The 17,955-nt window shown below is 43.8% G+C and overlaps 1 protein-coding gene across 3 annotated transcripts in view; it reads right to left on the minus strand.

The window, feature by feature from the left end:
- The window catches only part of LOC116987584 (rabphilin-3A-like), a 124,405-nt gene that overhangs the window by 73,863 nt on the left and 32,587 nt on the right, over window positions 1-17,955 (minus strand). For 2 of the 3 annotated variants that reach the window (XM_033043739.1, XM_033043737.1), the window contains exon 3: window positions 16,228-16,239. The exons of the other annotated variant lie outside the window; for it this stretch is intronic. In XM_033043739.1, coding sequence (XP_032899630.1) covers window positions 16,228-16,239 — 12 coding nt within the window. The remainder of the gene's footprint in view (window positions 1-16,227; window positions 16,240-17,955) is intronic. 3 annotated transcript variants of the gene reach the window in all.

Genomic DNA, 17,955 nt, shown 5'->3' on the forward strand with positions numbered 1-17,955 from the left:
GGCACAGTGGCGCAGCGGTAGAGCTGTTGCCTAATTGCACCAGAGAACCGAGTTCGATCCTGACTATGCAGCGTGCCGTCTTTACGTTCTCCGTGACCACGTGGGTTTTCACTGGGTGCTCCAGTTTCCACCCACATCCCAAAGATGTATGGGTTAATAGGCTTCTGTAAATTGTCCCCCATATGTAGGATAGAACTACTGTACGGGTGATGGTTGGTCGGCACAGTTTCCGGTTTCCTGCCAAAACAGCCCATAGACATGCAGGTTTGTAGGTGAATTGACTTCTGTAAAATCTCCCCAGTGTGTCGGGAGTGGATGAGAAAGCAGGACAGCATAGAACTAAGTATGAACGAGTGATCGATGGTCAGCGCTGAATTGGTGGGCTGAAGGGCCTGTTTCCATGTTGTATTTCAACACCAAAATTAAACTAAACTATGCTTTGTTATAACAGATAGACACAAAATGCTGGAGTAACTCAGCGGGTCAGGCAGCATCTCTGGAGAAAGGGAATAGGAATAGAATATGCTTTGGTATATCTTGATGAAACATGATAGGTATTTATTGCAATTACAGCGAATTAAGGCATCCTGTTAGGTTCAGCATTAGGCTTCATCTGACCCGGTATTTTTGCAGTCAACCTTTGGAATGATGAAAGCTGTGCACAGAAGCAACACAGATATCTGGTTCAGGTCACAAGGGGAGACTATTGTTACATCTCTCGGGTACTGCGTGGAACAAGCGGATGTGGGCCATCGCGAGTCTCCTCACACAAGATGATTCATCACTGTTGGGAATGATTGATAACGCCCAACTGGAAAAGGTCTCTACAGTACGACTGAAGTGAATTCTAATTATTCAGGATTGTCAACCCTTCTTCACAAAACACATTGCTTTAACCAATTAATTTTACTGCTTAAGGATTGTACAGGTTTGGAATCCAAATTCCTGGGGACGGGTGTCAGGGGCTATGCGGAGAAGGCAGGAGAAATGGGGTTAGGAGAGAGAGGTAGATCAGGCATGATAGAATGGCGGATTTGACATGATGGGCCGACTGGTCTAATTATGCTCCTATTACTTATGAACAAACCCATCCCACTGATTCCTCATTCTGTTTTGCGCTTCTAAAGCCAATAATTACTTTCTCGTTTTCTTCTAAGGGGAATCTTATTTTCTCCACGGGCTTCATAGAATGTTATTGGCTCTTTTGGCAGGAAAGCAACCATGGATATCTTTTTACAGCTGGATCAATAATCTCCAGCCTCCAGTCTCCGGAGATTAACCTGAATAACAAACCGCACTCTCGCAACACAATTAACTTAATGAACAACCGATCAGCAAGCAATCCGTTAAGCAACAAGCAGAGAACATTATATAATTATTATAGACAGTAATATTGTATTTTCTTTTATATAATCTGTAAAACATTAACAATTCCTTGTAATGTTCATAAAACATAGGAGCAGAATTGGGCCACTCGGCCCATCGAGTCTTCTCAGCCATTTGTGCCGATTGTGGCTGATCTATTTTTCCCTCCCAACCCCTTTCTCTTGCCTTCGCCCCATAACCTTTGACGCCCTTACTAATCAAAAACCTGTCAATTTCCGCTTTAAAAATACCCAGTCTTGGCCCCCACAGCTGTCTGTTGCAATGAATTCCACAGGTTCACCATCCTCTGGCTAAAGACATTCCTCCTCAACTCCATTCTAAAGGTACGTCCTTTTATTCTGAGGCTGCGTCCTCTGGTCCTAGACTCTCATAATGCGAAAATAATAAATGGATTGCTATCTCAAAAATCTATGGTTAACAACGACACCACATTTACAAGAAGAATTAGGAACAAGGGAGTTTATGAGTCTGACAAACTATTGAATATTCACGAGTTCTCTTTGTTAATTAAATACTTCTTAAAGCTTTATAGATCCAGATAATAGTCAGCTGTGTTCAAAAGGAGATGTCAATCAGGCACCCATTTTAATACTTGGTTTCTGAATTGTGCTGATTGCTCCTCCGTCAAACTATGAGTTTGGAGATTAAAATTTCTCCTCTTCCCACACCGCCGCATTTCATTAGGACGTTGAAAGCTTTCTGCCACAAATATTCCTACTCAATTAAATGAACCTTTTCCAAAATTTGAACTTGCAAGAATGTGAGAGGATTAACTCCTACTTCCAGCCAATCATCCCACGGAATTCAAATGGATGAATCCCTTCCTATTTCAATGAATCCATCTACACTTCACGCTGCCTTGGCAAGGCCACGAGCATAATCAAGGACGAGTCTCACCCCGAACTCCCTCTTCTCCCCTCTTCCATCAGACGTGCGAAAACACACAGCTCCAGATTCAGGGACAGTTTCTTCCCAGCTGTCATCAGGCAACTGAACTATCCTATCAACAACTAGAGAACAGTCCTAACCTCCCATCTACCTTATTGGACTATCTTGGACTATCTTCAATTGTACTTTACTGGACTTTATCTTGCACTATACGTTATTCCCTTTTCCCCATATCTGTACACTGTTGAAAGTTTGATTGTAATAATGTGTGGTCTTTCTGCTGACTGGATAGCACGAAAAAAAAGCTTATTACTGTACCTCGGTACACACGACAATAAACTGAACTAAATAAAAAATAATTCCTGAGTGAAATCCCTAGCCCATGTTCGAATTGAGTCTGATCCAATAAGAAATGGAAGCAGGAGTAAGCCATTTTGTCTTGTGTCTTCTCTACTATTCAATATGATTATGACTGATCTTTCACCTTAGTCCTATTTCTCTGCACCAACCTCATTTTTCTAAATTCCTTACATATTTAAGGAATATTTCAGTCTCTGACTTGTAGATACTCAATGATTGCAACTCTGCTATTGTTTTGGGCAGAGAATCCCACAGATTCACTATGTCTGGAAAACATGGATAGGTGAAGGTAAAGACATGATAGGTGAAGCAGCATCTCTGGAGAACATGGATGGGTGAAGTTTCAGGTCAAGACCCTTCTATAATCTGAAGAAGGGTCCCGATCCAAAACGTCACCCATCCATGTTCTCCAGAGATGCTGCTTGACCTGCTGAGCTACTCCAGCACTTTGTATCCTTTTGTGGATTAACTAGCATCTGCAGTTCCTTATCCAGATTCACTATCCTCTGTGTGAAGAAATTTAGTTTAGTTTAGAGATACAGAATGGAAACAGGCCCTTCAGCCAACTGAATCTGTGCGGACTAATAATCACCCACACATTGGTTCTGTTCTACACACTAGGGATAATTTACAGAAAACAAATTATTGACAAACCTGCACGTCTTTTGGAAACCAGGAGGAAGCTGGACGTCAGCTCTACCGCTGTGCCATTGTGCCACCCACAAATTTCTCATCTCAGCCCTCAATGGGCCCATCCCTTATTCAGAATGTGAGCCCGGGTTGTGGACATAAGCTGTGAAGCAGCCTTATAGCAGCAGAGACCCGGGTTCGATCCTGACCTCGAGTGCTTTCTGTACAGAGTTTGTGCATTCTCCTTGTGACCGCATGGGTTTCCTCCATGTGCTCCAATTTCCTCCCACATCCCAAAGACATGTGGGTTTGTAGGTTAATTGGCTTCTGTAAATTGCCCCTAGTGTGTAGGGAGTGGCTGAGAAAGTGGGGTAACATAGAACGAGTGATCGATGATCGGTGCGGACTCAGTGGACAGAAGGGGCAGTTTCCTTGCTGCATCTTTTTGTGCGGTAAAGTTGCTGCTTTACAGCGCCAGAGATCCTGTTCGATTCTGACTACAAGTGCTGTTTAAATGGAGTTTGTAAATTCTCCCTGTGACCGCGTGGGTTTTCTCTTGGTGCTCTGGTTTCCTCTCAATTTCCAAAGATGTGCGGGTTTGTAGGTTATGTAGGAAGGGCCTGTTTTCACATCAAATCTCTAAAGTAAAGTGATTAAAATTAAACAAAATCTGCCTTCTCTCCGAAATATTTTAAGTATTAGTCAGTGTTAGTTAAATTGCCGTAAAGGATTGCTGGACATAATTCAAATCAAATTACTTCTGCTTTGCTTCTGTTGTCAATTCTGTATTTGCCATTTGTTTTGTTACATCCAAGGGCTAAAGAGATTATTGAACAGCCGCTGACCAGTAAATGAAATCAGATGGTTAGAGGTTGGTAATCCAAGACCAAATTTCATCATTCTTGGCAAGCAACAACAGATTTCTCAGGATTATTACGACTTTCAAGGAGTCTTTTGGACAGGCATACAGGGAATAGAGAGAAATAGATAATAAGTGATGATCTTGGCATTGTGTTCGCCACAGACATTATGAGCCAAAGGGCCCGTTCTTGAGTTGTACTGTTCTGTGTTCCATGTTCTATTTAAAATATATTGCCATTTAGACTTTACTTTAGAGATAGTAAAGTCTAAAATACTTTAGAGATTAAACTCTAATCTCAAGATTAGAAATACAGCGTGTAAACAGGCCCTTCGGCCCACTGAGCCCTTGCCGACCATGATCACCCCGGTACTTTAGCACAATCCTACACTCTAGGGACAATTTACAGAAGTTAATTAACTTATAAACTTGCACGTCTTTGGAATGTGAAAGGAAACCGGAACACCTGGAGAAAACCCACGCGGTCACAGGGAGAACGTACAAACTCCATACAGATAGCACCCATAGTCAGGATCGAACCCGGGCTTCTGGCGCGAAAAAGCAGCAACTTTACTATGTCCATAGATTTGTAATGTCTGACTGATTCAATGGTGTGGAGGGTTGATGTGTTAATGGACGAAGTACCACAAAACCCATGTGATTAAAGGCATTTTGGCTGTTTGGATATACCACTGCCTTACAGACAGAATGCAGAGTGCAAAGAGTAACTGCTATTCATCCAACAGGAGTGAACTATACAGTGCTGGCAGGAGCAAGATTTGATGTTCTTTTTAATGGCGATACAAAAAACTGCAAATGCTGGAATCTTGAACAAAACACAAAGCGTTGGAGGAACTGAATGGGACAGGTAATATTTGTGGAGACACAGGGACTACAGATGCTAGTACACAAAAAAGGACACAAAATGCTGGCATAACTTGGATAGGCGACGTTTCAGGTCAGGACCCTTCTCTAGATTGATTATAATAGGGGAGAGAAAGCTGGAAGAGAGGTGGGTGCAGGACAAAGCTTAGCGAGTGATGGGTGGACACAAATGAGGGAGGTTTTGATGGCCAGATGATTGGACAAAGGTCAGAGATGAAAAGGAGACAAAAGGGTAGATGATAAAGAGATGAGAGGAGGCATTAAATATGAAGCCAGAGGAATGGGATCTCAGTGGAAGGGGACAGAGGAAGGCAGGATTGTGAGAGAAAGTCTGAAGATGGGTCAACTGCAATTTGAAGAAGGGTCTTGACCTGAAGCATCATCTGTCCATTCCAGACCCGCTGAGTCTTCAGACTTTTAGATATTCAGCGAGGAAACAGGCTCTTTTCCCCTATGTGTTCGGCACGGACTAGAGGGGTCGAGATGGCCTGTTTCCGTGCTGTAATTGTTATATGGTTATATGGTTATATGGTTATATGGAGTCTGTGCCGATCAGCGATCACCCCATAAACCACTGTGCTGCCCCCCAGCACTTTGTGTTATGCTCTTTTTAATGCTGTGTAATATTGTACAGAGCCAAGATCAGCCACAGAGACTCAGAGGCCGGACAGGCCCCTTCCTGTGGTCATGACCAGCTCAGTATTTTCCACAATCGAATGTTTGGTGCAAATGGGGAGCCAAGGGAAGAGAAAGATTCTGACTGCACAGGTACAGTGAGGTCACCACTGTTAGGAGCAAGGAATGTTTTATACAAAGGTATTCAGAGGCTTGGATTCCCTTCAGAGTCTAAATCATGAATAGGGGTTAAAGTTAACCACCCTGAAGAATCTTGTTTGAGTTTGCCCAGTGGTTTCCCACTGCGGGAGTAAGTCAGGAACAGAGACCTGTCCTCCCTCTCCTTTTGATTTGAGCTCCCTCCCCACCCGAGGCCACTGCACCACATTTACTGCTGACACCCCTGAACGTGAAATCCTTAATAATTTAAAAGGTCTGTAGCTGATATCGCAAACCACTCGTGTGGCCAGCAGCTTTGAGCAATTTTTAATCTGCTCATCAGCGTTTGCTCTTGTTTTAGGAGAGGTAAGCAATCCGTCAATCCAAGCCCTGAGCTTGGGGAGCAGCGATGAAGCTGCCTTGGAACACTCCTGAACACTGCGCCTGATGTTACAGCGCACTGAGGCTTTATTGATACATAATGCCAACTCCCATCGAGCCATTTCTTTTCTCTGTGCAGTGAGTGGGCTCTACATCACTGTCTCCCAAAGAAAGGCACAAAGTCCTGGAGTAAAGTGCCATAGAGGGAGTACAGAGGTTCACCAGACTGATTCCTGGGATGGCAGGACTTTCATATGAAGACAGACTGGATAGACTCGGCTTGTACACGCTAGAATTTAGAAGATTGAGGGGGGATCTTATAGAAACTTACAAAATTCTTAAGGGGTTGGACAGGCTAGATGCAGGAAGATTGTTCCCGATGTTGGGGAAGTCCAGAACTAGGGGTCACAGTTTAAGGATAAGAGGGAAGTATATTAGAACCGAGTTGAGAAAATCATTTTTTACGCAGAGAGTGGTGAATCTGTGGAATTCTCTGCCACAGATGGTAGTTGAGGCCAGTTAATTGGCTATATTTAAGAGGGAGTTAGATGTGGCCCTTGTGGCTAAAGGGATCAGGGGGTATGGAGAGAAGGCAGGGATGGGATACTGAGTTGGATGATCAGCCATGATCATATCGAATGGCGGTGCAGGCTCAAAGGGCCGAATGGCCTACTCCTGCACCTATTTTCTATGTTTCTAACTCAGCTGGTCACGCTGGAGAACATGCATACGTGACGTTCCGGGTCAGGACCCTTCTTCAGGATAGTGGTTTTGGGGTAGGGGAAAAAAGCTGGAAGAGAGGAGGAGGCAACACAAAGCCTGACAAGTGATAGGTGGATAACCACGGGGCACATAGGAGATGGGGGTGAGGGAAATGTCAATGACAGCAGGGTGGAAACCATGTTTACTAAAGAAAGAGGACATCTCAGATATTCTAAAATGCAAAGCCTTATCTTGGGATCTTTCCGTCTGTGTTCCATAATTATCCACTTATCACTTGCCAGGCCTTGTCCTGCCCCTCCACACTTCCAGCTTTCTTGCCCCCTCCCCTTTTCCACTACAATCAGACTGAAGAAGGGTCTCGACCTGAAACGTCACCTATCCACATTCTCCAGGGATGCTGCCTGACCCACTGAGTCACTCGAGCACTTTGTGTCTTTCCTTGGTGAACCAGCATCTGTAGTTCATTGTTTCTACATCACTGTCTCCCACCTCACCTCTCTTGGCCTGTGCAAAGGCTGCCTAAACGCCATAAAAACATTAATCGGTTTCAGGGGACGGCAGGTACTGTTAAAATTGAATGCAGCTGAATTCACACTGCTGTAAACTGGCCACAATTTATGCTACCCCATTGCCCCATGCCCATCAAGTTGGGGGTGCCAGCACCCAGGACTGGAATGATTAGCTCGTGTGAACTCTGCAGTTCATTAGCAGCGTGTTAATGGCCCAAGCAGCTAGCACTGGTTGTGCGATGCAGGCAAGCTTTAAATGGAAGGCACATTGTGGCTGGAACAGGTGGTCACAACAGGTAGCCCCCTGTGTCAATGCCGGGAATTCATCTAACGCCTAGATTTAGGGCTGCATAAAGTCCAATGGCTTGGCACAAGTGGTCACGGTAAGTAAATGTCCTTTCAAATGCCATTTCTTAATTCTACGTTAGGAAGGCATCACATCCTAGCGCCAATGTACACAGTCACTACTCATCAGGGCTCAATCCAAATTCCTGCCCTGTACCACATTTTCAATAACAGGACAGCGCACAAGCAGGCCCTTACGCCTACAATATCTGTGCCAAACATGAAGTCAAGACCAAATTTTATTTACCTGCACTTAATTTGTAGCTCTCCATTCGCTCTACATCCATGTGCCTATTCAAATGCCACTGTCATATCTTCCTCCACCACCACCCGCGTTCCAGGCCCCCACCACTCTGGACAACACAGCTGCAAATCTTGCATCCTCTTCCCCCTCCCCCCACCACAATCAGCCTGAAGAAGGGTCCCAACCCAAAATGCACACACCCCCAACTTCACAAAGGCCCCCCACCTCTATCCTTCAGTCTGAAGAAGGGTTCCGACCTGAAATGTCACTTATCCATGTTCTCAAGAGATGCTGCCTGACCCAATGAGCAACTCCAGCATTTTGTGAAGGAAAGACACAAAATGGTGGAGTAACACAACGGGTCAGGCGACATCCCTGGAGAACATGGATAGGTGATGTTTTGGGTCTTATGGGTCTCTGCACTTTGTCTTATTATCAAGTGTTAGAAAGGTCTTAGGGGACGAGTAGACTTTGATCTCTTAGTTGTGTGTGTCTGCAGTCAGCTCGATTTTCTCCAATGATGTTATCTAAAGCTTTTAATACTCGCTCAATCAATAATTTAACAAACTTGTGGGTTTTAACTGAAATCAATTGCCACAAGATCGGCAGTATGTGCACTGCGAATGGCCTTAAACGTGCAAATGGGATCTGTGGTAAGGGCACTCAATCACTGGGCATGTCATGCTGGTGCTGTGTGATGAGGGCATTATCGCACTAGTCATGGGTGCAAATTGCGAAGCCAGAGGAAGGAATATAGGTGGAAGGGGACGGGGAAAAATGGGTGAGAATCCAGCTGGGGCACAGGGAAGAGAGAGGAGGAGAACAAAAAGGGGGAGGGGTGAATTCACATTGTGTCATTTATTTTGTAAACCAGCATCTGCTGTTTCTTGTGCCTTCATTCTAATATTTGATAGGGGGCTAACTTATACAGATACAGGGGCGGCTCAGTGGCACAGCGGTAAAGTTGCTGCCTTACAGTCGCAGAGGACCAGGTTCGATCCTGACTACTGGTGCTGTCTGTATGGCGTTTGTACGTTCTCCCTGTGACCACATAGGTTTTCTCCAGGTATTCCAGTTTCCTTCAACACTCCAAAGACATATGGGTTTGTAGGTTAATTAGCTTTGGTAAAATCGTGAAGTGCCCCCAATGTGTTGGATAGTGCCAGTGTACGGGGTGATCGCTGGTCGTCGCAGACTCGATGGGCTGTATCTCTAAAGTAAAGTCTAAAACATTAAGATTGCCATAATCACACTGAATAAACAATAATAAAGAAAGGTAATAGCATCACTGCAGAGTAACAATTCTATTATTCGTCGAAGGGTGCCACCTTAGAAAAAAAATTTTTGGAAAGAAAGAAAACATTTCTGTGTCTTTGCTATTAAAAATAAATTCTGAGCCTTATTTTTCTTGAATGTAATAACTCCAAAATGAAGGTTAGAGGTCTACTTTACTCTGGGAGTCGTGGCAACATGCCAACGACCGTGGCAGTGAAATAATATCCAATAACTCTTGTCAAGTATTTAACTTGTCACCAACTGGCTATAAATGAGAAGTTCATTTACATGAACATTATTTTTATGTGAACGAGACCAAATATTTTGAATAATGGATCATCGCCAATTCAATAGAGCATTTTTCATAGGTTCATGGTCTTTATGATGTGATTATTTCCTAAGCAGAGTGATGGCTCATATTTATTGATGCTATGAATCTTCACATATAAATTCTCGACTTGGACCTGTATAAGTCGCTGATCTGGGCTGAACATTGCCTGCCTTCCCTGCCAGCTGCACAACTGAGGACTCGAGGGCCTGAGCTATAGGAAAAGGTTGAGCAGGCGAAGAGTTTATTCCTTAGAGTGCAGGAGGATGAGGGATGATCTTATAGACAAAATGTGTAGGAAGGAACTGTAGATGCTGGTTTAAACCGAAGATAGACATAAAAAATTGGAGTAACTGATTCTCAGTCTGAATAAGGGTCTTGACTCAAAACGTCACCTATTGCTTTTCTCCAGAGATGCTGTCTGTCCCGCTGAGTTACTCCATCTTTTTATGTCTATCTTATAGAGGCATATAAAACCATGAGAGGAATAGATCAGATAAACACACAGTCTTTTGCCTAGAGAAGGGGTATCGAGAACCAGAGGACATAGGTTTAAGTTGGGGGGGGGGGGGGGGGGGGGAAGAGTTAATAGGAACACGAGGGGTGACTTTTTTTAATCAAAGGGCGGTGGGTAGAATGAGCTGCCAGAGGAGGTAGTTGAGGAAGATACTATCGCAACGTTTAAGAAACATTTAGACAGGTAGATGGATAGGTTAGGTTTAAGGGATAAGGGCCAAATGTAGGCAGGTGGGACTGGTGTAGATGGGGCATGTTGATCGGTGTGGGCAAGTTGGACTGAAGGGCCTGTTTCCACATTGAATGACTCTATGAGAATGTGGCAAAACAGAAATGTGCCCTCTCTGCTGGATGTGTGAAGTAAATCACACCAATGACACTGTGCAAAATGCAGTCATTCAGTGGGGGACTAGCCACCGTTCAACCTGCATGTTGTTCTCTATTTTATTTTTGTTCAAGAGCCTATCTCATTGAATTTTGAAAGACCCAAGTGATGGTTTACTTTAGACTTGAGTAATACAGCTTTGAAAAAGGCCCTTCGGTCCACCGAGTTTGCGACAACCAGCAATTGCCCCGTACACCAGCACTGTCCTACACGCTAGGGCCAATTTATAATTTTACGCAAGCAAATTGCACGTCTTTGGAATGTGGGAGGATACTGGAGCAGCCGGAGAAAACGCATGTGCTCACAGGGAGAATGTACACACTCCAAATCGACAGCACCCATAGTCAGGATCAAACCCGGGTCTCTGGCGCTGTAAGGCGGCATCTCTACCAGTGCCACTGTGCCGCCCTTATGTTCAGGTCATGACCGCAATCTACATTAACATGTTTCCCACACATCCCCATTATGTACTTATCCCTCACTTTAAAAAATTGCATTAAGTGGTTTTTAAGCCACCCACTCATGGCAGCAGCTTTTCTCCAAACAATGTAAAAGAGATCGGCTTTCCACAAAAGGCTCCATGGTAGACTGAATGACTATGTTATTTCCACCCCTGGAGATCTCTGTCCTTCTATCCTATAAAAGCCATAGGACATAGGAGCAGTAGGTCATTCAGCCCATTTAATCCACTCTGCCATTCACACAGAGCTAATCTATTTTTCAATCTCAACCCCATTATCCTGCTTTCTCCCATAACCTTTGACGCCCTTACTAAACAAGAACCTATCAATCTCTGCCTTAAAAATACCCATTGATTTGGCATTCACAGCCATTGAATTCATATGGCAATGAATTCCACAGACACACCACAATCTGGCTAAAGAAATTCCACTAAGAACGTCCTTTTATTCTAGTTATTTCTGTCCCTAGGAGTCCTTGCCACAGCTACTCTGGCCAGAGCTCCTTAGTTTATTTTTAGTTTAGAGATATAGCATGGAATTCTCACGCTATATCCTCATTCTCAAGTTCTATGTTATCCAATCCTACACACATAGGGCAATTTACAGAAGCCAATTAATCTACAAATCTGCACGGCTTTGGAATGTGAGAGGAAACCAAAGCACCTGGAGAAAACCCACGCGGTCAAAGGGAGAATGCACAAATTCCGTACAGACAGCATTCAAAGTCAGGATCGAACCAGTGTCTCTGGCAATGTGAGGCAGCAGTTCTACCACTGTGCCTCCTCTTCAGAGGCTCAACCTAAAATCGTCCATGAATTTCTTCTATGCCATACATTGGACAGCCAGCCATTTCCACTGATGCTTCTGTGTGCCCCTGGCCTTCCTTCCCTTCTCGCTCATGGAGATATGACAGGAAAAAAATGCTGAGCAACTCTGTCCATTTTGTGGCCATATTTCTAAAGTGAATTCTTCATTCCGGCAGTTCGTTCCATACACCCAACACCCTTTATGTAAAAAAGTTACCCCTCAGGTTCCTATTAAATCTTTCCCCCCTCACCCTAAACTTATGTCCTCTGGTTCTCGATTCCCCTACTTTGAGCAAAATCTGTGCATCAACCTGATCTATTCCTCTCATGATTTTGTACAGCTCTATAAGATCTTCCATCATCCTCCTGTGCTCCAAGGAATAAAGCCCTAGTCTTCCCAACCTCTCCATATAGCTCAGGCCCTCGAGTCCTGAAATGTGATAGAAATGTAGGAGATGTGAATGAGGGTGCCGTATATCACAGTGGGGGGTGATTTATCCTTCCTTGTCTCCTGAAGAAGGAGAACATCGCTGATATTCTGGAGTGGAAGTGATCTCCAGAACAACAGGCTGGGGACTTATGTCTGAAAGAATCTCCTCTGAATTGGTTTAATTCTGAAGTAGCTCTTGACTAAAGGAGCACTTCCAGCCTGTCTTTCAGCCCTGAGGATCTTGTAAAGTGCTTTACAGCTGACAGATTGCTTCTGAAAAGTATGCACATTGATTTTATTTGACAACTACCCACAGAGAGGATCTACACGCAGTCAGATGGCATCTCCAACCGTGTAGTACTTTTATGCAGTACATTACATGCTCAAAGCCAGGCACATAACTCAAACTCACCACCTTCCGTTTTAGAATGGAGAATGATGTTTTGTGCCAAGGCTTGGCACAATGGGCTGGAGTAACTCAGTGTCTCTGGAGAAAAAGGAATAGGTGACATTTCGGGTTGAGACCCTTCTTCAGACTCAGAGTCAGGGGAGCAGGAAACGAGAGGTATGAAAACATTCAGAACAAGTTAGAGCCGGCACCGATGACCGAGGAAAGGTGGAACCCACAATGGTCCATTGTTGGCTGTGGAAGAGATGATAATGAAACTAGCAGGATGACTAGGGTGAGGGGGGGGGGGACGGAGAGAGAGGGAATACAAGGTTTACTTGAAATTAGATAAATCAATATTCATACAGCTGGATTGTAAGCTGCCCTAACAAAAAACGAGGTGCTGTTCCTCCAAGGCTGGTATCTTGTCAAAGATTTATCAAAACAAGTTGGGGCCCTGCACAGTGATGCAGCAGTAGAATTGTTGCATTACAGCTCCAGAGACCTGATCCTGACTGAGGGTGCTATCTGTACAGAGTTTGTACGTTCTCCCTATGACATGTGGGTTTTCTCTGGGTGGTCTGATTCCTCCCACATTCCAAAGATGTTCAAGTTTGTAGGTTAATTGGCTTCTGTAAATTGCCCCTAGGGTGTAGAATGTAAAACCGGGATAATATGGAACTTGCACACGGTGTGATCGTTGGTTGGCGTGGATTCGGTGGGCCAAAGGGCCTGTTTCCACGCTGCATCTCTAAACTAAACTAAACTTAAACAAATTACTTTTAAAGACGAGAGGGAGAAAATTTAAAGGGATTCAAGGAGCAACTTTAGAGCGTATATGGATCGAGCTGCCAGAAAAATTGGTAGAGGCAGGTACAATTGCCACAGTAAAAAGACACTTGGACATGTCCAGGGATAAGAAAGGTTTGGAGGTGTATGGACCAGATGTAATCAAGTGGCATTACCTCAGTTTGGGCAAGTTGTTTAACATGGATGAGTTGGGCCACAGGGCCTATTTTCATGGAGAAGCAAGGAACTGCAGATGGTTTACAAAAAACACAAAGTGCTGGAATAAATTAGCAGGTCAGGCAGCATCTCTGGAGAACATGGATAGATGATGTTGGGGTTGGGGTTTGATCGAGTTGGGACCATTCAAATTCACTGATAAGGGGCCCCGATCCAAAATATTACTTATCCATGTTCTCCAGAGATGCTGCCTGACCAGCTGAGTTGCTCCAACACGTTAGGCGTATTTTCATGCTGTTTACCTCCACAACTAAAGATTTGCTTCTGAACTTGGATCTCACTAATTTACCAACTAGCATAAAATTTAAGGTTATAATCATCACAGCGCCTTTGATGTACAGGATGTATTGACATATTCATCTGCATCTTGATGCATTCCACCCACTGTGATTCTCAACCATTACTGGTTTTGCAATCATGTTCATAAGTCATAGGAGCAGAATTAGGCCATTCAGTCCATCGAGTCTAGGCATTTGCCTTTCTTACTTCTGATTCATGCTGCAAATTAACCTTTTGGGAATCCTGCACCAGCACTCCCAAGTTCCTTTGCACCTCCAATTTCTGAATCCTCTCCCCCGTTAGAAAATAGTTTACAACTTTATTCCTTACACCAAAGTCAGTTTATTGTACTAAAACAAAGAAAGCACCTTTTGTAATTGCTTGGTATTAAGGAGCTGAATTAGGAAACTAACCAGTTCCTTTGTTAGTGAAAGAATAGGGGTCCCATAGCCAGCACTTTGCACACTCTCCCAATACACATTCTGTCATAGGTGAAAGGTATTTATCATTATTTGCCATGTGCAGTGCTGATGTTACTGAGGGTTGTTTCACATTCTGTGATTGATTTTTCTCAGTCACCTTTTATGTCAAACTGCCTAGGAAAAGGCAGCCATAATGCATCAAATAGAGGCTCTGAGGATCACAGACCAGTCACCCTTTATCGTGAAAAAAACCCACCAAGTGCTGGAGTAATTCAACAAGTCAGGCAGCATCTCTGGAGAACATGGATAGGTGATGTTTCGGGTCGGGACCCTTCTCCAGACCCCCACCATAATCAGTATGAAGAAGGGTCCAGAACCGATCACTTATCCGTGTTCTCCAGAGATGCTGCCTGACCCGCTGAGTTACTCCAGCACTTTGAGTCTTTTTTGTAAACCAGCATCAGAAGTTCCTTATCTCTGCCCATTGTCATGGATCACTCTGTCCCAGAAGCTCACAGCATCCTACTAGTATTGCTGGCAAATACTGGGCAAATGTTATGGGGAGAAGGCAGGAGAATGGGGTTGAAAGGGAAAGATAGATCAGCCATGATCGAGTGGCAGAGCAGACTCGATGGGCTGAATTGCCAAATTCTGCTCCAATGTCTTTTAAAGAAAGGAGAGTGGGCAAATGAGTATAAATTACTACTGTATTGAAATCAAATTCACTTGCAAGTAGTAAATAAATGAAAAGTAAATTAAATAATAATGCTCAGAATACTGTAGTTCTCTTCACAATTGCGTTGTGAAAGGGAATCTTCAGCTATCTGTTCATTGAATTTGAACTAGTATATGGATGATCGCGGTCAGAGCGGACTCGGTGGGCCGAAGGGCCTCTTTCGCCACTTTCCTGCCCCTGCAGTTGTGGAAGGATTTCCATGCTGTATCTCTAAACTAAACTAAAGATGGGGAACATATGCTGACAAAATGTACTTCATGGTGCCATGGTCCCATAGCCCCCAATGAAACCTTAAGTTTGTTTATACGTTGTGTGGGCAGAGGATGTCTCTAGGACATCTGGCTGATGGTTATAGGGTTCCTAAACAAAAAGACATTCAATCATTGTTTACCCCCCGAATCTCCTACTTGCCTGATAAACAATCACTAACTGGGTTATATCATCTAAGAGGGCATCGTTCATGCAAGAGGTGAAGGTAGCCAGCTTATTCAAGCATTTATGTCTCACATGTAATTCCAATCTCCTCCAGAAACACCCGCAGAAGTGGAGATACTGGGTACTATTTAAGAACGTTGACTTATCTATTCCCAGCACTAACAGCCCAAACTCAGTTTAGTTTAGAGATACAACGTAGAAACATGCCCTTTGGCCCACCAAGTCCACGCTGACCATCGATCACCTGTACACGAGTTCGATGTTAGACTATTTTCACACTCTACACACTGAGAGCAATTTACAGAAGCCAATTAACTTACAAACCAGCATTTCTTTGGCAGGTGGGAGGAAACCGGAGCACTCAGAGAAAACCCACGCAATCATAGGAAGAATATACAAATTCCACATAGACAGCATCCATAATCAGGATTGAACCCAGGTCTGTGGCGCTGTGAGGCAGCAGCTCTATCATTGTACCGCTGTGGCACCCTTGCAGTTGTGGATGTTGATTCCTCATGTCAACCAATTTTGGCAAGATGGACAACTCCCATTCCACATGGCTGCACACATATTGGGAAGAGCAATGATCAACTGGATATTGGGACAGGCTCAGGAACCAGGTTTCTGATCAATACACACAACGCTTGAATTTATTTATTCATCACTGCTTTGCATCATGTATGAAAATACTGATAAAATGCCAATAATAACAGAGCAAGAGAGAAGAAACATTAAACAAGAAGAAATATTACTTACTGTTCATTCTCACTAGGCAGAGGATTAGGCAAAGAAGGAAATCAGAAATTAAAATTTCACATTACAACATAGCGCAGGTTTCCAGCAACATTACATTGTCAACACCAGAACAGCAGATTGAGTAAAAGCTCAGGATTGTTAATATTCACATCTTGGTTTAAAACTGACCCAGGGCTTATCTCGCTGTCCCAGCTGGATCCTGTTATAAAGACTAAAGAGAACAAAATTCACATCACAGAATAGGCACCGCAAGCAGCGAGCTTCAGCAATTGAAGCGACTATCTATCTTCACAAGATGAGGCTGCTTTTAGATCAATCCTCAGTGAGTTCAGAGTCACAATGACCCTGTGCATTCTTAGCGAGACCCATACTGAATTTGCTATGTGTATTTTGCTCAGTATTAACTATGAATTCATAAAATCTTTGCACTAAATTGAGAGCTAACTAAAATCAGAGGTGCTTTGTATTCTCAGGAGATGTTGGGGATGGGGGTGGGGGTGGGGGTGGGGGGGGGGGGGGGGGGGGGTGGGGTAGGAGGAGGAGAATGTTTGCATATAATTGGTGTAGGTGCAATAGTCCAGGAAGATGAATGCAACTGTCCGATTACTACAAACAAGGTTGCCTTGATGCAGAGTTGTGTAGAATGGTAAAGAAGGCATACGATATACTTGTCTTTATCAGTTGGGGCATTGAGTATTCGAGTGAGGAAGTCTTGATGCAAACTTTAGGACTTTAGTTAGGCTGCTTTTGGAGTATTGTATACGGCTCTGGTTGCCTCCATTACAGGAAGGATGTGACAGCTTTGGAGAGGGTGCAGAAGAGGTTGACTAGAATGCTGAAGATAGACACAAAATGCTGGAGTAACTCAGCAGGTCAGGCAGCATCTCTGGAGAAAAAGGATGGGTGAGGTTTTAGGTCAGAACTCTTCTTCAGACTCTTCAGTCAACCATCGTTTTTCCCCCAGGGATGAGGTCTGTTCCGCTGAGTTACTCCAGCAGTTTGTGTCTATCTTCATTTCTAAACCAGCATCGGCAGTTCGTTCCTCCACATTGACTAGAATACTGCCTGGATCATCGATATTCGCTATATGGAGAGGTTGCACAAACTTGGATTGTTTTGGCTGGAGAATCAGAGGTTGAGGGGAGACCTGATAGAAGTACATACAATTATGCGTGGCATGATTAGGTTAGAGAGACAGAACCTTTTTCCTCAAGTGAAGATAAAAAATACATTTAAGGTGAGAGGGGCAAAGTTTAAAGGAGATGTGTGGGGCAAGATTTTTTTTTTACACAGAAGGTGGTGAGTGCCTGGAAGCGCTGTCAGGGATGGTGGTGGAGGCAGATACAATAGTGGTGTTTAAGAGGCTTTTGGATAGACACATGGATATGGAAAGATATGGATTATTTGCAGGCAGATAAGAGTTGGTCTTGGCTGTGTTCAGCAAAGACATTGTCTGCCAAAAGGCCTGATCCTGTGTTATACTGTTCTATGTTCTAATCTCTCATTCCCCTCCTCAACAAATATATAAGTGTCAGGACTGGATTTGGTAACTGCATCCTTAAATCTCACTCAGTTCTTTAAGATGAGCCTTCGGTTCTTGATCAGCTTTGCTAATATTTAAATGATTGATATCAAATGTTGCTTCTTAATTAACTTGGTATGGTTTACTGTGGAAGCTGCTGTAATGTGAGAACGAGTGCACAAATATGCTGGGAATGGAGGGATATG

Source organism: Amblyraja radiata, chromosome 25 (genome assembly GCF_010909765.2).
Source record: "Amblyraja radiata isolate CabotCenter1 chromosome 25, sAmbRad1.1.pri, whole genome shotgun sequence".
Taxonomy (NCBI): Eukaryota; Metazoa; Chordata; class Chondrichthyes; order Rajiformes; family Rajidae; genus Amblyraja; species Amblyraja radiata.